The 20,365-nt window shown below is 49.1% G+C and overlaps 1 protein-coding gene across 2 annotated transcripts in view; it reads left to right on the top strand.

Annotated features, from left to right (window-relative positions):
- SLC35F3 (solute carrier family 35 member F3) overlaps positions 1-19,430 on the top strand; it is a 304,606-nt gene extending 285,176 nt beyond the window's left edge. For both annotated transcript variants that reach the window (XM_059899437.1, XM_059899438.1), the window contains 5 exons: positions 4,834-5,053; positions 11,829-11,954; positions 14,022-14,214; positions 15,210-15,299; positions 17,938-19,430. In XM_059899437.1, the coding sequence (XP_059755420.1) occupies positions 4,834-5,053; positions 11,829-11,954; positions 14,022-14,214; positions 15,210-15,299; positions 17,938-18,173 (865 nt within the window). In that variant the 3' untranslated portion in view covers positions 18,174-19,430. The remainder of the gene's footprint in view (positions 1-4,833; positions 5,054-11,828; positions 11,955-14,021; positions 14,215-15,209; positions 15,300-17,937) is intronic.
- Positions 19,431-20,365: the final 935 nt, after the last annotated feature.

Consider the following 20,365-nt stretch of genomic DNA (forward strand, 5'->3'; position numbering starts at 1 on the left):
ATATGAATCGTGGTACCTTATGGTGATTGAGGATTGAGGGGAATATGGGGAGTTCATCTGGGGAGGCTGAATTTTGGTGTCTGGGAATGTCCAGGATGCAGATGGCACCAGATAGGAGAAGCGTCCTGACTACAGAGTCACTGGCTGGGCTTTGAAACTCTGACAGTAGATTAGACTGCTCAGTGACTGTTCGTAGGGTCAAAAGAGGGGGAACTAGAAGAGAACCCTAGGAAAATACCAAGGAAGCCTTGGGAGGGTGTGGAGAGGTAGGAGGAAACCCGGGGGAGTGTGCTGAGTTGGAAGCCAAGAAGGTTGGTTAAAGGAGGAACAGTCAACAATGTCAAAGGCTCTCAAAAGTAAGACCGGAAAGTACCCATGGGATTTAGCAACTGGGAGGTCATTGGTAATCAGTCTAGGAGTTTGGGTGAGTGGTGGGAGCAGACACTGGATCAGAGAGAGCTGAAGAGTGAGAGAGGTGGTCATGGGGACATGAATGCAGATGACGGTTCTAAAGTCTTGCCTCTGAAAGAGGGGAAGAGACAGGAAAAGGGGCTGAAGGTGCTTGCTCTTGCTTTGGGGGCGTATTTTAAGGTTGGCAAGGCTTAGACATGTTGAAATGGTGATGGGAAGGATCCAGAAGAGAGAGGGGATCATGGGGAGTGTTCATTGAGGAGTGAGCACAGGCTGCAGGTCTGGCTCCGCCACTATCTGATTGAACTTGAACGTGAGCGCATCATTTAATCTGTCTGAGCTACAGCATCCTTATCTGTAACTAGTAGGGTTTCCCTGTAGCTATGGCTTTCAAACTGCACCCCTCAAAGCTATCTCAGGGCACTCACTTTGCAGCTTCAATCACAGCAACTTGACCTCTCGTGTTTTTAAATAATTTTTATTTTTAGCACTTTAATACTTGCACATACGTTGGAAAAGCAAATGAATAATAAAACAATTATCGTTTAAAAATGGTAACTCCTGTTCCACACCCACTCACTCTCAGTCACTCCCAATTCTCCCAATTTTGTTTTATTTCTCTTGGGAGCCTTAAGTCTTATCTTTATCCCTTTTTGCCACAAGTATATACCTTGTCGTGGTTCTTCGTTTTGCTTGGTACTTGGTGAGTCCATTCATTATGAAGACTCATGTCCTATAGTTCTAAAAAACTTTCTTGAATTATTTATTTTGTAATTTCCTCCATCTCATTTTTTCATTTTTCTCTTTCTGGTGTTTCTTTTTAAGTTCAATATTGGACCTTCTGGCTTGACCTTCTCATATAAGCTTTTCTTTCCATCTGTCTCACTCTCACTTTCACTCTCTCCCCCTCCTCGAGTTTATCTTGACTGTATATTCTAACTCTTCTATTAATTTTTAAAATTTGGCTATTCTGTATTTAATTTGCAAGATTATTTCCATTTTTATAGCCATTTGTTCTTGTGTCATGGGTCCAATTTCTTCTCTCTCTAAGGATATTATATTTTCCCCAACCCCGACTGTATAAATCCTAGCTATCCTTAAAGGTTTAACTCAAAATCTTATCTTTTATGAGACCTTTTCCAATCAGTCCAACTCTCTCCACTTGATAGGAATTCTATGGCATTATTATATTCCACACCACCTAATAGGTGATTTTATTTAAACTTGCATTACTTCCTATTGAGGAATCAGTCTTATCTTCCCAATTTTACCATAATTTTTTCAAGAGGAGGGACTATTTACTTGTTTTGTATCAGCTACAGTGTCTAGAATTGTGACCATAACAAGTGATAAACAGGTGCTTGTTGACTTGAATTAAATGGCAAGCCATCCTAATCCCACCAAGCTAGCCTATCCCAGCCAGAGTTCTTTAAAGAGCACCAAGAACATAGGTCTTTGTTAAATAATATGAGCGGAGAACTTAGAGATTTTTATGGTTTTCCCTGTCTTTCACAGTGTTTCATTCACACCTAATTCGGTAGCAATATTTTAGTGACTTGCTTTTATTAAGTCTTCCTTGAAGCTCTCAATTTAGATTTCATAGGAAAAGCACAACTTTCTTTTCTCAGTCATACTTCATTGGTTTAGGAAATATTTAATTGAATTACGCGCTTGAAACAACCAAGAACAATTGACACAAGCAGGACTGGAAACAAAGACATTGAAATCTTGGCCAACACATGACTCAGTCAGTAGGAACCACAGGGCTTGGGCATGCTGGGCAGTAACCTGCCAGCCTCATCAGGCCTTTATTGTGCCAGCAATGAAGGGCATTAGACTGTCGCGTCAGCCAAGTGGAAATCAGCCAAGAGAGTATCTACTGTCCTCTATTCTTGGTACACCAAGAAGAGGTGGATTTGTGCTTGTCATCTCTCTTGGGTCCCCTTGCCATCAAGGGTATATGTGGGCCATATACCCAAGCCAGCTGACATGGATTAGTGCACAGTCTTTGGTCTTAAAACAGCACTAGGCTCACTGGCTCAGGGGTCAATCATCTTGGTCTCATTAGAACCAAGATCTACCCACCTGGCCTGTAATCCCCTGACCGTGAGTCCTCAAAGGGCCAACAGAGCTCTGCTGGGCCCAGAAGTCTTGCCTTTTCCATCTCCAGGATGGATCCCCTCTCCTCCCCACTTCTGGTCAACAGCTTGGGCCGTTCACTACCCAGCCGTGTCTGTACCCCACCCATCACTTCTACAACCATCACACGTTGGATGAATCAAACGTAGATTCTCAGAGAGGACGTAAGGTGTCCAGTTGACTTTGTATGGCCCCTGCAACAACATGAATCATTTTTTATAATAGGGGCAACTTGGAAATCCTCCTTGTGTTATGTTCCCTTAAGCAGGGTAACAACCTCTAAGTTTGGTTAAAATAGGTTAACATTAATGACAAGAAAGAATACTTGCATTTCCTGTTGATCATTCTCAAGGGATCGGCTTCACTTTATAGCCGCCATAATCACAAACATGAAGGAAGCTGCCCCTGGTCACCGTCCCTGGGGGAGAGAAGACTGTCCTGTAAATAGGGGCTGCAGAAAGACCCATGGAAAATGCAGCTGAACTATTGCATGAAAATTACACGGCAAACAGAAATATCAACATGTCAGTTAGATGAAAGTTCCATTCATAGAGAGCCAAAATGGAATCAATTCAGTTGAATTGGTTTCATGGTAAATTTAGTGATTTGCATGTTTTATATTTACCTGCTGCTGGTTTAGAAGCAACGTAAGACTCTGGGTTCAGCAAACGGTGATGAGTTTTCTGTTTCTTCTATGGATATCCCACAGTGGAGCAATGAACAAAGGCAGATTGCATTTTAGATTGATGAAAAGAGCAAACAAGATTAAATTTAAAATCGCATCAAGTCCCCTTTGACTCTTGTTTTCCGTTTTCCTCCGTGACTGCTGCATTTTCATGCTGAGTGGCACGGGCTGCGGCTCTTCCCCACCTTAGCGCCTTTGGCTCATTCCCGTTCCATCTTTTCTCTCCCTGACCGCTCACTCGCTGGTACGTGGGCCCCCCTGGGCCCTGTCGTGAGGCTGGACAGTGATGGTTGCGGGGCAGCATGTCCTCATGTCCCTGTCCTTGGCCGGGCTCGTGGGGCCCAGCAGCACGATGCTCTCCACTCCCACCCAGGGCAGCGGGCCGCTGTCTGTAGAGCCAGCCCCTCAGCCCTCTCTCCACACCCTCTGCCCACAGACTCCTCTTCCCATCTTCTTCTGCCTGGGCAAGGTTGGCTTTCTTTTTCTTTTCTTTTTTAAATTTATTTATATTATTTATTTTATTCTTGACTGCATTGGGTCTTCGTTGCTGCACGCGGGCTTTCTCTAGTTGCGGCGAGCGGGGGCTACTCTTTGTTGCGGTGCGCGGGCTTCTCACTGTGGTGGCTTCGCTTGTGGAGCATGGGCTCTAGGCGCGCGGGCTTCAGTAGTTGTGGCACGCGGGCTCAGTAGTTGTGGCTCGCGGGCTCAGTAGTTGTGGCGCACAGGCTTAGTTGCTCGGCGGCATGTGGGATCTTCCCGGACCAGGGCTCGAACCCGTGTCCCCTGCATTGGCAGGTGGATTCTTAACCACTGCACCACCAGGGAAGCCCGGCTTTCTTTTTCTTAAGCAGCTTTTCAGATATCGATGATCCTTCCCCTAGAATCTGGAATGATGGCGTTGGAAAACTTTCTTCTACAGGCGTTTCCTCACCTCTTCCTCTCTTAAGATGCTGAGCTCTTCGACCTACTCATTCCTCCTGTGCTCACCTCTCAGATGGCGTGGGGACAGGCCCTTCCACTCGGTGAAATGACAAACTCTAGAAAGGGCCTCGTGGAGAAAATGTATAGACAGTTAAAACCATTGATATCACAGCCAAAATATATTAGACGTGCCCAGGAAATGACTGCCACTGCCTGATCACAGGCAATTTCATTTGGGGGCAAATTTGTTAAAAAAATATGTTTCAGTGAGTTCTCTTCAATATCCAGTCCCCTGAGAAGAAAAGGTCTAGGGATGTCCTTCTCTTACTAACCAAGTGGCAGAATCCCTTAGGCAGTCACCGTGGAATTGGGGCTTCTTCACATCAGATGGCCCCAACATTACCTTCTGCCAGCACCATCCATTCCAAACCCAACACGGACAGAAGGAATAATCCATGACAGCAGATCCTTGTGCGACGCTTTCTTCAATGGACTAAAGCATAGATTGAAGGGCTTTGATAGAAAGATGTTGCTAAAACATAATAATAAATAAAAGGACCCCACCCCGTCCTGCATCTGCTAAAAATAAATAAATAACTAAACTGGGTAGAGGGGGAAAAAAATGGTCTGTCTCAAGCCAAGAATATAATAACACTGACTCTCTTTCCTTGTTTTAGGGAATGCTGTCGATTTTTTGGAGACAATGGCTTGACTTTGAAGGTGTTTTTTACCAAGGCAGCACCCTTTGGTGTTCTTTGGACACTCACAAACTACCTGTACTTACATGCAATAAAGAAAATAAACACTACGGATGTCTCCGTATTGTTCTGCTGCAACAAAGCTTTTGTGTTCTTGCTCTCATGGATCGTTCTCAGGGACAGGTTCATGGGAGTGAGGGTAAGTTCCTTATTCTCTGTCTTCCTCCCTCACTCAGTCATGCCAACCAAAACCTGCCCATCGGCTTGCTTAGCTCCATGTGCTGGGCTGTTAAGCGTAAGCTGCTAACCACTTTCCTTCTGATTTGCAGCAGAAAAGGAGCCCGGCTCTCGGGGTGCCTTGCAAACCTTCTTGCTTGCGAACCATTCTAGACAAGCGTTCATTAAAGCACCTTTCATTTCAAGCATTTCAACAAGCATTCCCTAAAGTGTGTGCTGCTCGGGGACCCCCCTGGGAGGAGTTATGTGCTCACCCCGCCTTTCAGGGGTCCCATGGCCTGGAGCTCTCTGCTAACACTGCCACTGTCTGCTTAGGAGGTATCTGAAAGCCAAAGGTCCTTCTGCATCCACACGGACGTGCAGTCTTGGCGGCCCTTTGTCTGGACCGTGGGTTCAATGCCCAAGTGGGCCGGACACACTTATGCTAAGTCCGAACTTTGGAGGGACAGTTTCACTCCCTTCAACCCCAGAGCAAGGGAGAATGAAATGATACCCCTGAATTACCTCTGGTTGTTACCTCTGAGACTGCGGAAATTCCCTTAAAATCAAGTCAGATTTAGCTAGTCACATTTCAGAACAGTTGTGTGAAATATGACAACTGCGCTATCAAGCATGTGTCGAAATATAGATAAAAGGAACAGGCGACATTCAGCCTTGACAGAATCTTGCCGGCTTCTGCTTGTCTCCCTCTGCTGGCCAGGATCTGCCACTGCCCCACCATCACCTTGTCACAAACAAGGACAAAAAGGATTCGACCAGGCAGCTAGTAGTCCTGTAGTCAGAGCGCCTCGCTTACTCCTTCCTGCACCCTCAGGCCGTGTAGGAAGCCCACGAAGCTCAGAATCCTTTTGAAGGGCAGCCCCTTTAGAGCAGCGGTCCCCAACCTTTTTGGCACCAGGGACGGGTTTCGTGGAAGAAAATTTTTCCACGGACAGGGGTGGGGAGGTGGAGGGTGGGAATGGTCAGGCGGTAATGCAAGTGATGGGAAGCGATGGGGAGCGGTTGTAAATACAGATGAAGCTTCGCTCGCTCGCCCATCCGCCGCTCACCTCCTGCTCTGCGGCCCGGTTCCTAACAGGCCGCGGACCGGTACTGGTCCACAGCCCGGGGGTTGGGGACCTCCGCTTTAGAGTGGACCCTGCTGGGAACCCAGCAAGGGGCAGACTCCAGGCCCTCTGCTTGTGTCCTTGGCTAATTGTCCTGGGAGCAGTGGTATCACCTTCACGGAGGACTCACGCCCACCTAGCTTCTCAAACAGCAGTGGGGACGTGAGTCAACTGCTGAGTCGGATTTTTACCTTGCAGTAGGGGAAAAATGTGTTTTGAGGCTTCGTGTTAATTTTAGAATAAGAACTCTGCTCACTGTGCTACCACCCAGAAACGCTTTGAGCCAATAAACCATCGAATACACCTCCACTAGAAATGCGGTATGGCCAGAGGCAATTGGTCCAATCACCTGCCTGCCTGGACGCTGAAGATTCGGATATCCTAGGACCCACTGTGGCTTTATTGTGAGGTCAAAAGCCAGGGGAATGCATGGAGCACTTTTTGGCGTGATTCTGATGTCCAAAACGAATTCCAGATAAGATTGCTACTGTGAAAGGAGGCTTCAAGGTTCATTCCGCGTCTAAGCAGAAGAAAACAAAGTTTTTGAGGTTAAAAGAAGGAGGTGTGAAAACACTGAAACCCACTTAGACTCACAGAAAACCAGATCTTTTCCTCGTTGCTTTTCATGGGCAAGAGGGTTTCCGCTAACATCCCTGAGCTGTGATTCAGTCCTGCCGTCCTGGCCACTTGCTCAGCTTGGGCTGTGCCGACCACTGTAGACTGAACAGATTTTCGTGTTGAAGCCTTTGACATGAGGCCAGCACTGAAATGAAGATCCAGGAGCCGGTGTCAGTGATGGAACTTCGTAACCTGTAAAGCACCGTGCAGTCGTGGGTCTCTCTGATAATCATCACTCCTCTTAGAAGTAAGTGACCTGTCCTCGAAGGTCATCCCGCTCCAAGTCAAGGTGGAGCGCCCTCTTCTCGTCTTCAAGAGTTCAGAGAGCTAGTAAAATTTGTTACAATGTCAGCAGCTGGCTGGTGTGACTGAAAGGTCCCCCTTGAGAAACAGATGGAGATTTGAGCCCAAGATACGACCTAACCAGTACACAGGTTCTTTGAGACTTCCCTCAGACTGCTGGGCTAGCTGGCACCTTCTACTGGGTCATTGCCAGAGATTGAAGGGAACTGACACTCTTTTCCGTCCTGGAGGGCTGAGCATTCTGGCCTGAGAGTCACACAGATGTAGAGGACAGATGTTTGTGGAACAGGTGACATAGAGGGCCTGAGTTATTAAGGCAGTGACTCAAATCACAAGGGCTGTGGTTCCTAGAAAACATCAACAGGGCAGAGTCATGCAGACAGACCAGGGAGAAGAAAATGTTTATCTTCGAATGCTGGGGAGATCGTGGCCACATATGGCATCAGAGGCGAGTGTATGAGAGGAGCCCACGTTGGTCCCCATATCACCCCTTGACTCTGCACTTAGATGTGCGTTTCACATGTCTTCCAGGCTTGGGGTCATAATGGGTCCTCTAACCTAGAGTCGAGCGATGAGGGTTTGGGTCCACTCTCATGAGCTGTTGGACCTTGAGCTAGTTACTTAACATCTCTGAGCCTTAATTACCCAATGTTAAAATAGAATATTAGTACTCCGAGAACAGTTGTAAGAATAAAATGAGGTATGCATGCCCGACACATGAAACCCAATACATGTCATCTTTTCTCAGTGTTGTTATTCTTCTTATTCCTTCTCAATAAGAGACGTTTGACGGACCTGCCCAGTTCTTCAGTTGACAGTGTCAGAGGCTGGCAACTATTTAGGGAGGCGGTTTGGTGTAGCAGAAGCAGCAGGAGAATGAGAGCAAGTAGAATTCTGGGGGCAGGAGGTGTGGCCCCTCCCAGGCCCAAGCCCGCCCGGCCGTGGTCCGCAGCTGGATGAAGGCGGGGTTGACCAGCTGCACCACCCGCAGCCCGCACGTCAGAGGAGGTGGCAGATGGGACTGTCAGCTCTTCAGAGCCAGCTAGAGCGTTCACACCAGGAGGACTGGAGAAGGAGCGAGAAGACACGCTAGGGGATCATCCGGGTGGCATCCAACCGCAGCACGCGGTCCTGGGGAGCCTGGACTTTCCAAGAGCAGTTCGCATCTCAGTAATATCCCAGCTGACGTCTTCCATAGTTAACACGCTGGCGGCCTTTCACCCGGGGCCATCCCTGAACGGTAACCCCAACCGCTGATCCCGACTCCAACTTCTGTTTGGGCGGCTGTCCCCTGCCACCTGAGCACAGCCTGGGGGAGGGCACAGGGCACACAGAGCGTAGGGGAACCCGGGGCGGGGGGTTCACGGCTCAGACCCCTTTCCAGCCTCCGACACGAGAGGGGTGAACTAGAGCATCTGGAAATTCCTCCGGACTCTCTTGGACGATGAGGGCAGCACAGGGGTCAGGAGGGGAAATGTTAGGGGGAGGTATATTTAAAAATTAGCCTGTCCTTTCCCTTTTTTTAAACTGCCCCAAACTGTGCAAATCTGAAATGCATCGCAGACGGGGCTCTGTCTGGCAGAGAACGTGCAGTCCGTCACACCTTTAGCAGGAGCGGGGAGGGTGCTGGTCTGAGAGGGGGCCAGCTCCACTGAGGGCTACACCTTCCCTCTCGGCCCGACATCTGATGGGGAGCAGTGCGCCATGGGGGGTCCGGGGGCATCGGTGGGTTGCTGGGGCCCTGAATCCAGAGCCCTGGGGGCCGGGCAGGTTATAACCACACGGGCAAGGCCCCCATTAAGAGGTTAAACGGCAGCATGCTGGCCTCAGCGTCCCCCATGCCCGTGTTTCTTCCTCTTCTCCGGGCAAATTTTCCCCAGCCGAAGTAGAGATGGTGGTTGTCACCCCTGTTGGTCTCAGGCCACTGTCACCCATCTGTCTGGATCCCCAAGTTCTTGTTCAGTGGGATACATTGGGGTTGGGGGCAACAGGAAAGTGTGAGAAAGGAGGGGTGGGGGGAAGGAGGGAAATTCACTTGATCCCATCCTGAGACTCGCTGTTCTCCCCCAGGGGGGCCCAGATCTAGAAGGTGAGGACCACGTGAAACCACAGGACACGCAGGACCGGCCTTCCTGGAGAGTTCATCTGAGTGCAGGAAACAGGCAGGGAACATTTCCAAATGTAAACCAAGAAACCAGACATGTTAGGGTGAAAATGTAAACTCTGCACTTATTTTTTAAAGAGATCTGGCATCTTCAAGGGAATGGCAGGCTTGGGGAAGGACGCTCAGGCTCTGCCCCCCAGACCCGCAGGGTATGTTTCAACTCTGCTCTGCTGTTAGGGGTACTGGACGCGAGGTCAGCACCAGCTTCCCCTCCAGCACGGCGGTCAGGGCCTCAGGCTCAGGGCTGGAGGTTCCAGGGGGACTGTTGATCCCCAGAGAGTGAGCCCTGTAATCGGGTGGGTCAAGCCTGTGACGTGTGGCGGGGACCCCCAAGAGGAGAAGCCCTGGAGGCGTGAACGGGGGGGGGGAGCGCTGTCCCCGGTGCCACCTGTCAGAATGAACCCACCGGCCTGGACTTGGCGAAGGTTGGCCAGGAAGCCAGTGGCCACCCACGCCCTCTATTTCTTGCCTCTTCCCTCAGCTCTTCTGCACAGCACAGCTCAGGCGGAAGGTTTCAGCTGCTTGTGATTTAATCAATAGAGAAAAGAGAGTAAAGAAGTCCCAAATCTGCCTTGTAAATCTTCAGGGAAAAATAATCCTTGTTCTCCTTCATTCCTTCAAACTTCATCTTTATGTTTGGCAAGACTCAAGTACCTTTGGAGATGCACCACATCATCTGAAATGTAGCTGTATTCTTCCCTCTTTCTCTCTCTCTCTCCTTCCCTTCTTTTTCTAATTAGTTCCCTCTCTCTGTTTACCTGGCTGCGTAGCCCGGTCCAACTGCCGGGTGCAGCATCTTTGCACCGTGCGTGTCCTCTGGAGCAGAACCCACACCCCTTGCCCTGCCTGCTTTTTCATTAGCCCCTTGTTCTCCTGGAGGGAAAAAAGTCACTTATTGTCTCGTGCCTCTGTTTCTTTCTCTTAATGAAGAGTCGTACACAGTACGTGTAGCATTTGAATATAAAATATGTGCATTATGTGATAAGGAGAGATAAAGGTGAATCACTAAACCAGAAAGAGCAAGTAGACAGAGCAGGGATGGTGCTTCTCTAGGAAATGATGATCTCCTGCTCTCTCAAGGGCCTCTGTGTGTGGGTGGATGTGTCTTTATATGAAAATACTGCATGAGGAATGCACAACTCAGGCTGCTGAGACCCAACCACTTTACCTCTCACTAACCTAAACATGGTACTTCAGCCATGCAGGAAACCTTACTTTAGATCTCAGAGTAGAATTGGCAGCGGCTTATTATGTGAATCCTACTTTCTGTTTATGTATATATATATGTGTGTATATATATATGTTTTTATATATATGTTTATTTATATATATGTGTGTGTGTGTGTGTGTATATATATATATATATATATATATATAAAAACAGTGACTTTGCAATTAGACCTGAAATGTGTGTCCCTGCTTTGCCACACACTAGCTCTGTGACTTTGGGCAAGTTGCTGAACCTCTCTGAGCCTGTCCATGCCTGTAAAATGAAATGAATGATAATGTCTACCTAATTTGAGGATTAAATGAGAAGATACACAGAAAACATGTATCCCGTGACCACTCAGTAAATGTCAGCTACTCGATACTGCTACAGAGAGCGGAGGGAATTTTGAGCAATCCGTAAGAGAGAAACTCCCAGTAGATTGAGTGGTCAAAACTTGTGCTGCGCACGTTTGTCCTGCCCTCCCTGGGTTCTGCCTACAGCGGCCCCTTACAACTTGTCACCCAGCAATGTTTCTGCAGCTCCACGACCACCTCTGATTAGAACTTGTACTTATTCTGGGTGCTCATGCATTTCTCCTTTGGGAAGTGTTATCCCAAGTTAGTTGATCTCCTGTGCACTCTGACAGTTTGACTTTGCACAGCAGGAATGTGTATGTGTCCCTGGAGCGTCCACTCCACCTGAGAAGTTCGTATCTGGACGAGAACAGGATTGGAGGTGGTGGGCCGTGGAGGTCAGGCCCTGCAGCAGCCAAGGAAAGGAACTGCAGCGCCAGGGTTAGGACACTATTTGTAGCCCTGATTGGCCCGTGACACACGCTGCCTCAGAAGGTCCTACTGCTGGCGTGTAAAACGGGGCCAAGGCCTGTGGTCGTCACTGTGCCTTCTCTGTTGAGATATGAGATACATAAAAGCAGGACCCTATGAGGTGCTTACGGAAGGTTGCAAGCGACCTAGGAGGTGGTCACGACCAGGCCTTGTCACGACCAAATAGCCTGTCGTTGGGATTATGACCGCCTCCTCTCGGGTGCCCGGGAATCACGTGGCTGCCCCCCTCCCACGTGATGCCGAGCCACGGTGCCACTCCTTGCTGCCAACCGTTGCCAGTTCCTGGGTCATGCCGGGCTTTGCCGAGTGCCCCCTTGCAAGCAGGGGCAAATATTTAGACAGGAAAGCAGCCTTTGCTTGGTCCCCAAAGAAGGACTGAAAAGGAGCCTCCCCGCCATCGCACCCCCATGAACATGCCTCCCCCTTGGCACGTAGGGGGCCCCTCCGATTCCCCACCGCTGCCCTGACCACCGTGTCTTCCTTCCATCCAGATCGTGGCCGCCATCCTCGCCATCGCTGGGATCGTGATGATGACCTACGCGGATGGCTTCCACAGCCACTCTGTCATCGGCATAGCCCTGGTGGTGGGCTCGGCCTCCACGTCCGCCCTCTACAAGGTAGGCGCGGCGAGCAGGCTCTCTGGGCCGTCCCGGGAGGGAAGGGCAGGCCTCGGCGTGGCTGGCCCGTTGCTTTGGGGGGACGTTTGATGGAGCCTGGGCTTGAAGATGAGCAGCTGTTTTCCAGGAGCGCCGGGCACACGAAGCCTCGCCGTGCTGAGACACACAGCAGCTCTCAGCCCTGGCTTTCTAGACCTTTCCATCAATGGCTGTACATTTGCAGCGTTTGGGATAAAACGGGTGGAACCATGGATTGGCTGAGTCCGATTGGTGACTTCCTTGTTTGGCAAGGACTGGAGAAGGATCCGGGGCCCTAACTGGCTGGCTCAGTGTTTGGTCAGATACTTTCCCACCAGATTGGGCATGAAAATTTGAATATCTGGTACAGCTTTGAAATCTTTTATCACCTGGTTTTTGAGGCCACCAATATTCAACATGAATCCATATGCATTTCAAGCGTTGCCCGTAGACTGAATAAATAAAAGCACAACTACTATCATATGGGGAATTATCAAATATTTTTGACAAAACGTTGGGAACTGCTGGGAGGCGTGGCCAACTGCAAGTCTCGAGAGGAAACAATTTTTATCCCCACACTCATCCCTCACTCTCTCCCCTGCTCCGTCATGCCTCTCGGCCACCCTCTCCCCTCACTTGCCCTTCTCTTTGGATCCGAAGTCAAGAATGCAAATATTGTGTGGTCTCCAGGTTGGGAAATTGAACTGGAGGATTCAGTGAGAAATGAGATTTTAGCTTCGAGACTTATTGGCCCTTTGTGGATCCAGACGGTTGGACAGAGAACATAAAGGACTGTAGAAAGTTCTAAGAAAAGGAACTTTTTTCCAGCACTGGGAGGAACACACTTTCGGAAAGTGAAACGTCTGTACCGTCTCACCCTTCATCAGCTCCCTGCCCTCACTGCCCACCACACACAGGCCATCTTCCTCCTCTGGGACACATCTCACTCAGAAGATGTGATAGTCTAGCCCCATTCTATGACTCCAGAGCCATGGTCCAAATGCAGAAAATATTGGGAGGACACAGTCTGCTCTCTTCAATGAGCCGCATGCTAATGGGAAGCCGAGAGCGGATAGAAACGCAGTCCACGATGAACACAGATATTCTGATTTAGACTTACACTTCCATCTCCTCCACTGCCTGAACTTTATCCAGAGAGGCCGGTAGGTGGAAGGGTGAAAGCAATTGACGGTATTTCCCTTTCCGTGCTTCCTGCCCAGAAATGCCCAGAGATAACCTGAAAGAGATGTGAAATGGCTGGAAGAGGAAGAAGGAGGAAAGTAGGAAGGACGACAGGGCAGAGACTGAAATTGGACCATCAGGTCCCTAACTGTGGACGGTTCAGTAAACATGGGGGCTGACCGGGGGCCTACTGCCTCTGGGAGCTCAGCTTCCCGGCCTCTCCAGTCACCATTGTCCCTCTCCTGGCTTTTCATGCATCTGAGATATGTACAAACAGGAACAGGTGCACGAAACCAAAGTCGGGTGTGTTCCGCTGAAACCCACGCCGTGTCTGGAACAGGGGTGGTGAGCTGGAGCAGAGAAAGCTGGGAGTCTTATAATCCCTCTCCCTTTGAGTTATAGGAAATGTCTTTGCAGCCAAAGCCCTTTTGCTTGGGGACAGTGGTTTTCAAACTGTGTTGTTCAAGGTCAGAGATTAATGTTAGGGGTCCCCAAGAGGAATGTGTAATCACGGCAGATACTTCTAATTTAAGTGGCTTCTCATTTATGTGGCTTCCTCACCTTCAGTGCTCTGAAGCGGGGATGTGGTGTCGTGAATACAGCCCAGAGGAATCAAGCCTGGTGTGACAACCTATGGTTTCTGGAGTTGCTCTCTGTGTACCTGGAGAGTGACTCTCCATCGTGTTGCTACTGGGCGTAGGTAAAGCCCACCGCCCCTCACTGAAGGCCGTACGAGGTAGCATTTACCCGTCACATGGCTGTCGGTCCCGTGGTCCAGCCCCAGCTTAACCAAGTGCACTCGCTTCTCCGTGGCAAGTTGGAGTCCTAGGCGAGCCATCACCCCTCCTCCTGTGCTCTCTCCGTCAGGTCCTGTTCAAGCTCCTCCTGGGCAGTGCTAAGTTCGGAGAAGCCGCCTTATTTCTGTCCATTTTGGGTGTGTTTAACGTCCTCTTCATCACCTGTACTCCTGTCATCCTCTACTTTACCAAAGTGGAATACTGGAGCTCTTTCGATGACATTCCATGGGGAAACCTTTGTGGATTTTCAGTCCTCTTATTGAGTAAGTGGCGATCACCCTGTCAGGATCACCAGAAAGCGGGGGCTGACAGAGCGGCACCTGGGCAGCTCAAGGGGAGTCTTTGGAAACCCGTGTCCTGAAGGAGAAAAACGAGTCTCTTATTGTCCTTAAGTTCCTCGCGCTTTTCTAGGTCATTGTGTCGCGAAAAGGAAAGCCTTTGAAATGATGACACTGGATTCTAATTCCGGGACTACAGTCGCTGCACTAGTGGCCATGCTCATTTGGCGCTCTGAATAGTGAGCTAGTAGCCCAGTATGCTACGTGTTATCTACTAATAACAGTACGTTCCTTATATAGGGCTGGTAAGAGGTTAGTAAATTAGTGTGTGCAGCGAGCTCTTAGAACACTGCCGGATAATGTTCAGTAAATACTAGCAATTATCATTATCATTATCATTAATGGTGTCATCATCATCACCATTAGTTGATACAAGGCTGGTCCTAAGCAGGAAAGCAGCCAAGGAGGTGCCTCACCCCGTTTCCATCAAAAACTGTACGTACCACTTAAAAACGATTAGGCTAATAAACTTTATGCTACATGTATTTTACCACAATAAAAAAAATTCAAAAAGAAAAAAAACTAAATTAAAATAAATTTAAAAATAAAAACGTACATTCCAAAGCTCCTATTCATAGTCATCCCAGAATCATTGGCAGCAACAGAGAAAAGCAAAGTTAGTAGGCTACATAGGAGGGCCCCAATCCTCTTTTCTAGTGTCTGCTCGCTGGTTACCTTTTCCAGATTTCTTTTCCCTTCTTCAAAGCTCAGGGAAGAGAGGAGAGCTGAGTCAGCAGGATGTTTGGCCCTAATCCCCCAGTTCTGGAGCCCTTGCAGGAACCCCGAATTCACTGAGTCAGAGTAGAGGGCAAAACACCTACGACTCCAGCCTCATCAGAGAAGCTGGGGTCCGACGGACCAGGGGAAAGTCCAGGGCCAGTCGTGAATAACACCTGTTTTTTTTTAATTCTGTATTTCAGCATTCAATATTGTATTAAATTTTGGAATTGCTGTTACGTATCCCACTCTGATGTCTCTTGGAATCGTCCTCAGTGTACCTGTGAATGCAGGTAAACCTACATGGCTTTCTGTATCCGCTTGTAAACACACACACACGCAAACACACACTCACAAACACGCATGTGCGCACACATACTCACATATATTCTTGCTGTGTCTGGTATAGCAGGCGTGTTTAACCTTCTCTGTAGAAAGAAAGCACTTCGGTAAAATGCTGATGTCTGTGACACATGCAATATTTTCTCCAGGGTGGCTTGATTTTCACATACCACACCGAGATACAGAAAGTCTAAAGCCATCTCGATTCAAACTGGCTTGGGGATCAGATGAATATCATGAATACTATTGATAAGTATAGACAAATAGGTAGCAGAGAAAATTTCTAATTTTTGCTAAGTGGCTTTCTAGAAGAGACCGCTAGCTCAGGTTATGGCAGGCCTGAGGTAGAGGCATGTCTGCAAACTGCAGAAGCGTAAACACTGTTCCCCGAGTCCCAGAAGACAGCCCTTCCCCCAGCTGCTCAGCACCTGGCTCTTTCTTTCACTGGGGACTCACCGACACACTCAGCTGGCAGCTCTTCCAAAGCCTGCCATCACCTGCCCCTCAGCTCCTTCCTTTTCCTGGCTCCTTCTGCTATGAATTTCGGATTTTCCTCCCAGAATGCCCCCGCCTCACACCCGCCCTCCCTGTAGAACCTGTTTGTGAATCACTCCTCCCCAGAGCATTCACCCCCTTGGGCTTCGCACAGCTCCCGCCAAAGCCATCTCCCGACCCTCCCACTTCTGGGCCATTAGAGGATTAGGCCCCCAGGGGATGGCAACCCCTTATCCTGTTCAGTCTGGCGTTAGCAAGACTGGAAGCATAGGCAAAGCTGCACTCAACTTCCTAAACCTCTTCCTGCTGTCCCATCCCACACGTCCTGTATATGCCTCACCCTGGCCCCAGACTCCTTGGGCCCAGCACCATCCCTGCCCAGAGGGAGGATGGCGGTCCCCACGCATCACCTCTCTGGGCCTTTGCTTGTCCCCTAAAAGTGAAGGTCGTCCCCACGTCATCACCTTGGTTGATATGAGAACCACATGAGATGACCTATGAGGCAGAACTTCCAAAGGCAGGAAAGCCCCTGAGCTCCTGGAAAACTGGTAAAAAAGTGGTCCAGCTTGTCAGTTTCCACACATTACAGGCTTCTGAAAAATAACGCATCAACTTACCACCGCTGCATCTTGGTGTCTCTTTATAGTCCCACGGTGTTCTTATTTCAAGGAGGCATATTCCAGGCAGCCCTGGTGTAGAAGCTACTTTGACCATATCATACAGCCGGGTGCGTGAGAGGTTAATCAGAATCCTCTTACTACTTACCTGCAACGTAACAGGGTCCGTAACGTGTCAGAGGAAGGAATTACATTCAGTTCTCCGGGGGAGGAGAGACCCGACCTGTCAGAGCAGAGCCCTTGCTGGGCTTTCTGACTTTCCCTGACGTCCTCTCTAGTGCAGCTCGTATGGCTTGCTAATTGACTCTCCCCATCTGTGAATTAACAGGCCATTCTGCCAATATGAAAAATCAAACTGCTTCTGAATTAGAGTGAGATAAAAGCGGCACTTTAATTCCACAAAAGGGCTACTAACAAAGTGCTTTTTTCAGGTTTAACTTGTACCTCTCTACCCACCCTCCAGACAGAGGTGAGAGTCAGGTGCAAGGGTAGGGGGTGGTGCAGGAGGATGTGGAGGGACGTGAGGTGGGGGTGACAGAGCAGCCCCCTCATGCGGCGGGCGAGCTGGGGGGGAGCAGCGGTCCAGCACGTCAGGCTTCAGAAGCTGCACATGCAAGTCAGAAAACCCTCTCTCACAAAATGCGTTTAAAAAAAAAGCAATCTAATTCTCCTTTGTGGAGAGGCAGGCTCCAAATTTTCTTTGTTTGATTTAGTTAGGAAAAGAGAAAAAGAAAGCAAAAAAAGAAAAGAAAAGAAAACCAACATTTGAAACGCTTTTGATCTTTAGTTATGAAGAGAAGGATGATCTAGATTTGTACGAACTGACATGAATCCTGTTCTCATTTTGTTCCCTCACCTGATGTGGGTCAGGAATGAGCTTCTTGGGCCTTTAATAAGCTTTCATCATCGGTGGTGACACAGGTGGCATTCGAGCCTCACACTAATAATATCCTGGGGTGGAACAAAAGTTTGTGTTTATTATCTTCAAAGAACCAGGTCAAGTTTGGCCTTCGGAACATATATTATATATATAATGCTCTTAAATTATAAAAAATAAAGTATGTCACTGTAGCAAATGTGAAAAGTGCCAAGAATATAAAGAAAGCAGTAACGTTTTAATTATCCTGCCAACCCGGAGGTGGCCACGATTAACTTTGGTGGATGTATATATTAATACACACGCGCATCCACAACTGCCCCTGGTGTTTCATTTTTGTCTCTCGCACAAATCAGTGTCGGAACTAAGGTACCAGGTCAGTTGGGGGAAAGTGAAACACAGCGCAAGGCCTCACGGCAGACAGGGTTTGTAAAGTTAATGGGGGATTTCTGGGAGGCAGCCCCTGCCCGCCCGGTCCAGGGAGAACAGCTGCGGCCCCGCGGAAAGGGACGCCCCAGGCCCTGGCCTGGCCGGGGCGCCCCTGCCCCGATGACCTGGCGCGATCGCCCCCCAGTAACCCACGCTCTCCATCCCCTGCAGTTGTTGATCGCTACACCAGTAAGATCGTCTTCAATGGGGTCCGGGTCGTCGCCATGGTCATCATCGGCCTGGGCTTCCTCCTCCTGCTCCTGCCCGAGGAGTGGGACGTCTGGTTGATTAAGCTGCTCACCCGCCTCAAAGTGAGGAAGAAGGAGGAGGCGGCCGAGGGCGGCGCGGACCTGGGCTCGGGACCTCAGAACAAGAGCGGAAGGGCCCGGCCCTCCTTCGCCCGCTGATGGTCCGCCCGAGAACTCTGTGGCGACGCTCGCCTGGGTGATTTGGAATCTCTTCCCCGCAGGGGGAACCTCGGTTTGGTGAGGTGTACATACCTGTACAGTTTTGGTAATCTGCGGTAAGTTATATGGTATTTATTGGCATGTCCAACTTGCTTGCACTTTTTTTCACATCAGACCTTTCACTTAAGGGTACCAGTTAAATATGGGAGAGAAAAGAACCTCTCCGCTCTTTTTAAATGAATGTAAAGCAGCTTAAGATGATCCTTGCCTAGATTGTTTGGGAGGACGGATGTTCTTGACAAGGCAGGGCAGATGTTTTGATGCTTCCCAACTGAAAATTACATTGCACACTGTGATTATTTTTCAGCTATGGTAGGTCATACTTTGCTTCATACCAGAGCTGTACGCTTCATTTTAAGGGATTTCAATGAACCAAAAGATCACTCTGAGTTAATTTGGATAAACGGCTTGTTGGATGGATGGGTGGATGGGACGTGAAGAGCTGGAGCAGAAAAGGATAATGGACGTGGAAAACCACTGACAGTCATGGCTAACTGGGGGTGGCGATTGGAGGAGGACAGGCCCGAGCCAGGTAACAGAAAGGGAAGGTTAAGTCCCAGCCCCAGCTGGCTTGCTCTCGCGTGTCTGTGTAAGATCATGGAAGAGAAATTACAGTGCCTTCTACAGAATTTTTGTCTTTACCTATGTGAAGCGAGGTGACATTATAGGTCACTGGTGCCGTCTTACCATTTAGATGTAGAAATCTTTAGAAACAAATAAAAGACTATACATATGTGTGTGTGTGTGTGTGCGTGTGTGTGTGTACAAAAGTGGCAAAGCTGATGACCAGTGGAGTAGAACACGGGTCACAGTGTGCATAAAAGGCAGACTCTGCAGAAGATGAATCGCTGGTTGCTTTTACTTTCTGACCAAGACCGCAAGATTTACTGAATCTGCAAACCTTTTTATGAAACTTTTAAGCACCAGGCTGTCTACTTCCACAATTTAGGTCTGCCAGAAAATTCTATCTGTGATAGATCTGTAAAGAGGGACAAGGGGGTTAGAGTTTACTATTTTTGAAGTTTACATTGTTACATAACGAATTGGAAACCTTCTTTTGAAACGGTGTCATAACCCAGTGGTGTGCTCTGTAACCATGGAGTCTTTCGTTTCCTAGGGGAAAGGGCATTTGTGACCTGAACTTTTTAAGCAAATTATTATTCTCAGTTTCCATTACCTGTTTAACCAAACAGATTAATAAACGATTTAAAAAAGAAGCATTTGGTGCTGTCTTGGTGGCAACTCTGTTCCTTTCCCACTAGGCTAGATCTGACTTTCCGGCTTCCTCACCTTACACTTTTCTCCCAGCGAGCCCCACTCTCCTGCATCTTCAAGGCACAGAAAGCCATTCAACCGTCTCAAGGGAAGAAAGTTCTTATTGCAGACAGAGTTGACTTTCACAAAAGAGAAATGCAGGACACAGAGGCGGCCTCGAAGGAAAGGTCTCCGGGCAGCGTTCCCCTCCCGTCCTCCTGCCCCATCCTGTCTCCTCTCCTCGGATGCCGCCCTCGCTGCAGCTCTGGGGTTGTTCCGTCTCCCTTTCCTGTGCAGCCCGGTTCCCTGGCTCCGTTACACTCGGGCCTCAGAATGGCAGCCTCAGTCCCTAAACTGACCTGATCTTCCAGCTCAGCTCCCACACCTGACTTCTGCCTTAGGTGCCCTGGCCTGTTCTGGCTCTAGAGGGAATTTGATGTAACGTGTATGTCACTGTTCCAGGCAGCTGTGGCCAGGCGCTCTGAGGTCCAATGTCTCTCATCCTCTGGCCACAAAGGGCTGTGTTCTCTAAGAGGGCGTGTGAGTGGAGAGGAGATGACAGCCTCTTTAGGACACTTTGCCCCGCCGCCCATCCCTAGAGCATCTGCACACCATGCACCGCTTGCTACGTGGGGTTGTAACCTGGGGAGCGTAGTCGTCCAGATCAAAGGGCTCCCCTGCCCATGTGTCCCGTGTATGCCGGGAGCCCCGCAGTGGAACCCGAGCCCGTCACCTCCACGACTGTCTGGGCTCCCAACCTCTCGAGTTACCCCCAAGGTGCCGAACAGGTATTTCCTTTGTAAGCCATAACCTGAAAAATTGGGAAACCCTACACGAGAGCAGATTTACCTTCTTCTCCCATGGGCATAAAAGACTAT

This window comes from Balaenoptera ricei, chromosome 16 (assembly GCF_028023285.1).
Source record: "Balaenoptera ricei isolate mBalRic1 chromosome 16, mBalRic1.hap2, whole genome shotgun sequence".
Taxonomy (NCBI): Eukaryota; Metazoa; Chordata; class Mammalia; order Artiodactyla; family Balaenopteridae; genus Balaenoptera; species Balaenoptera ricei.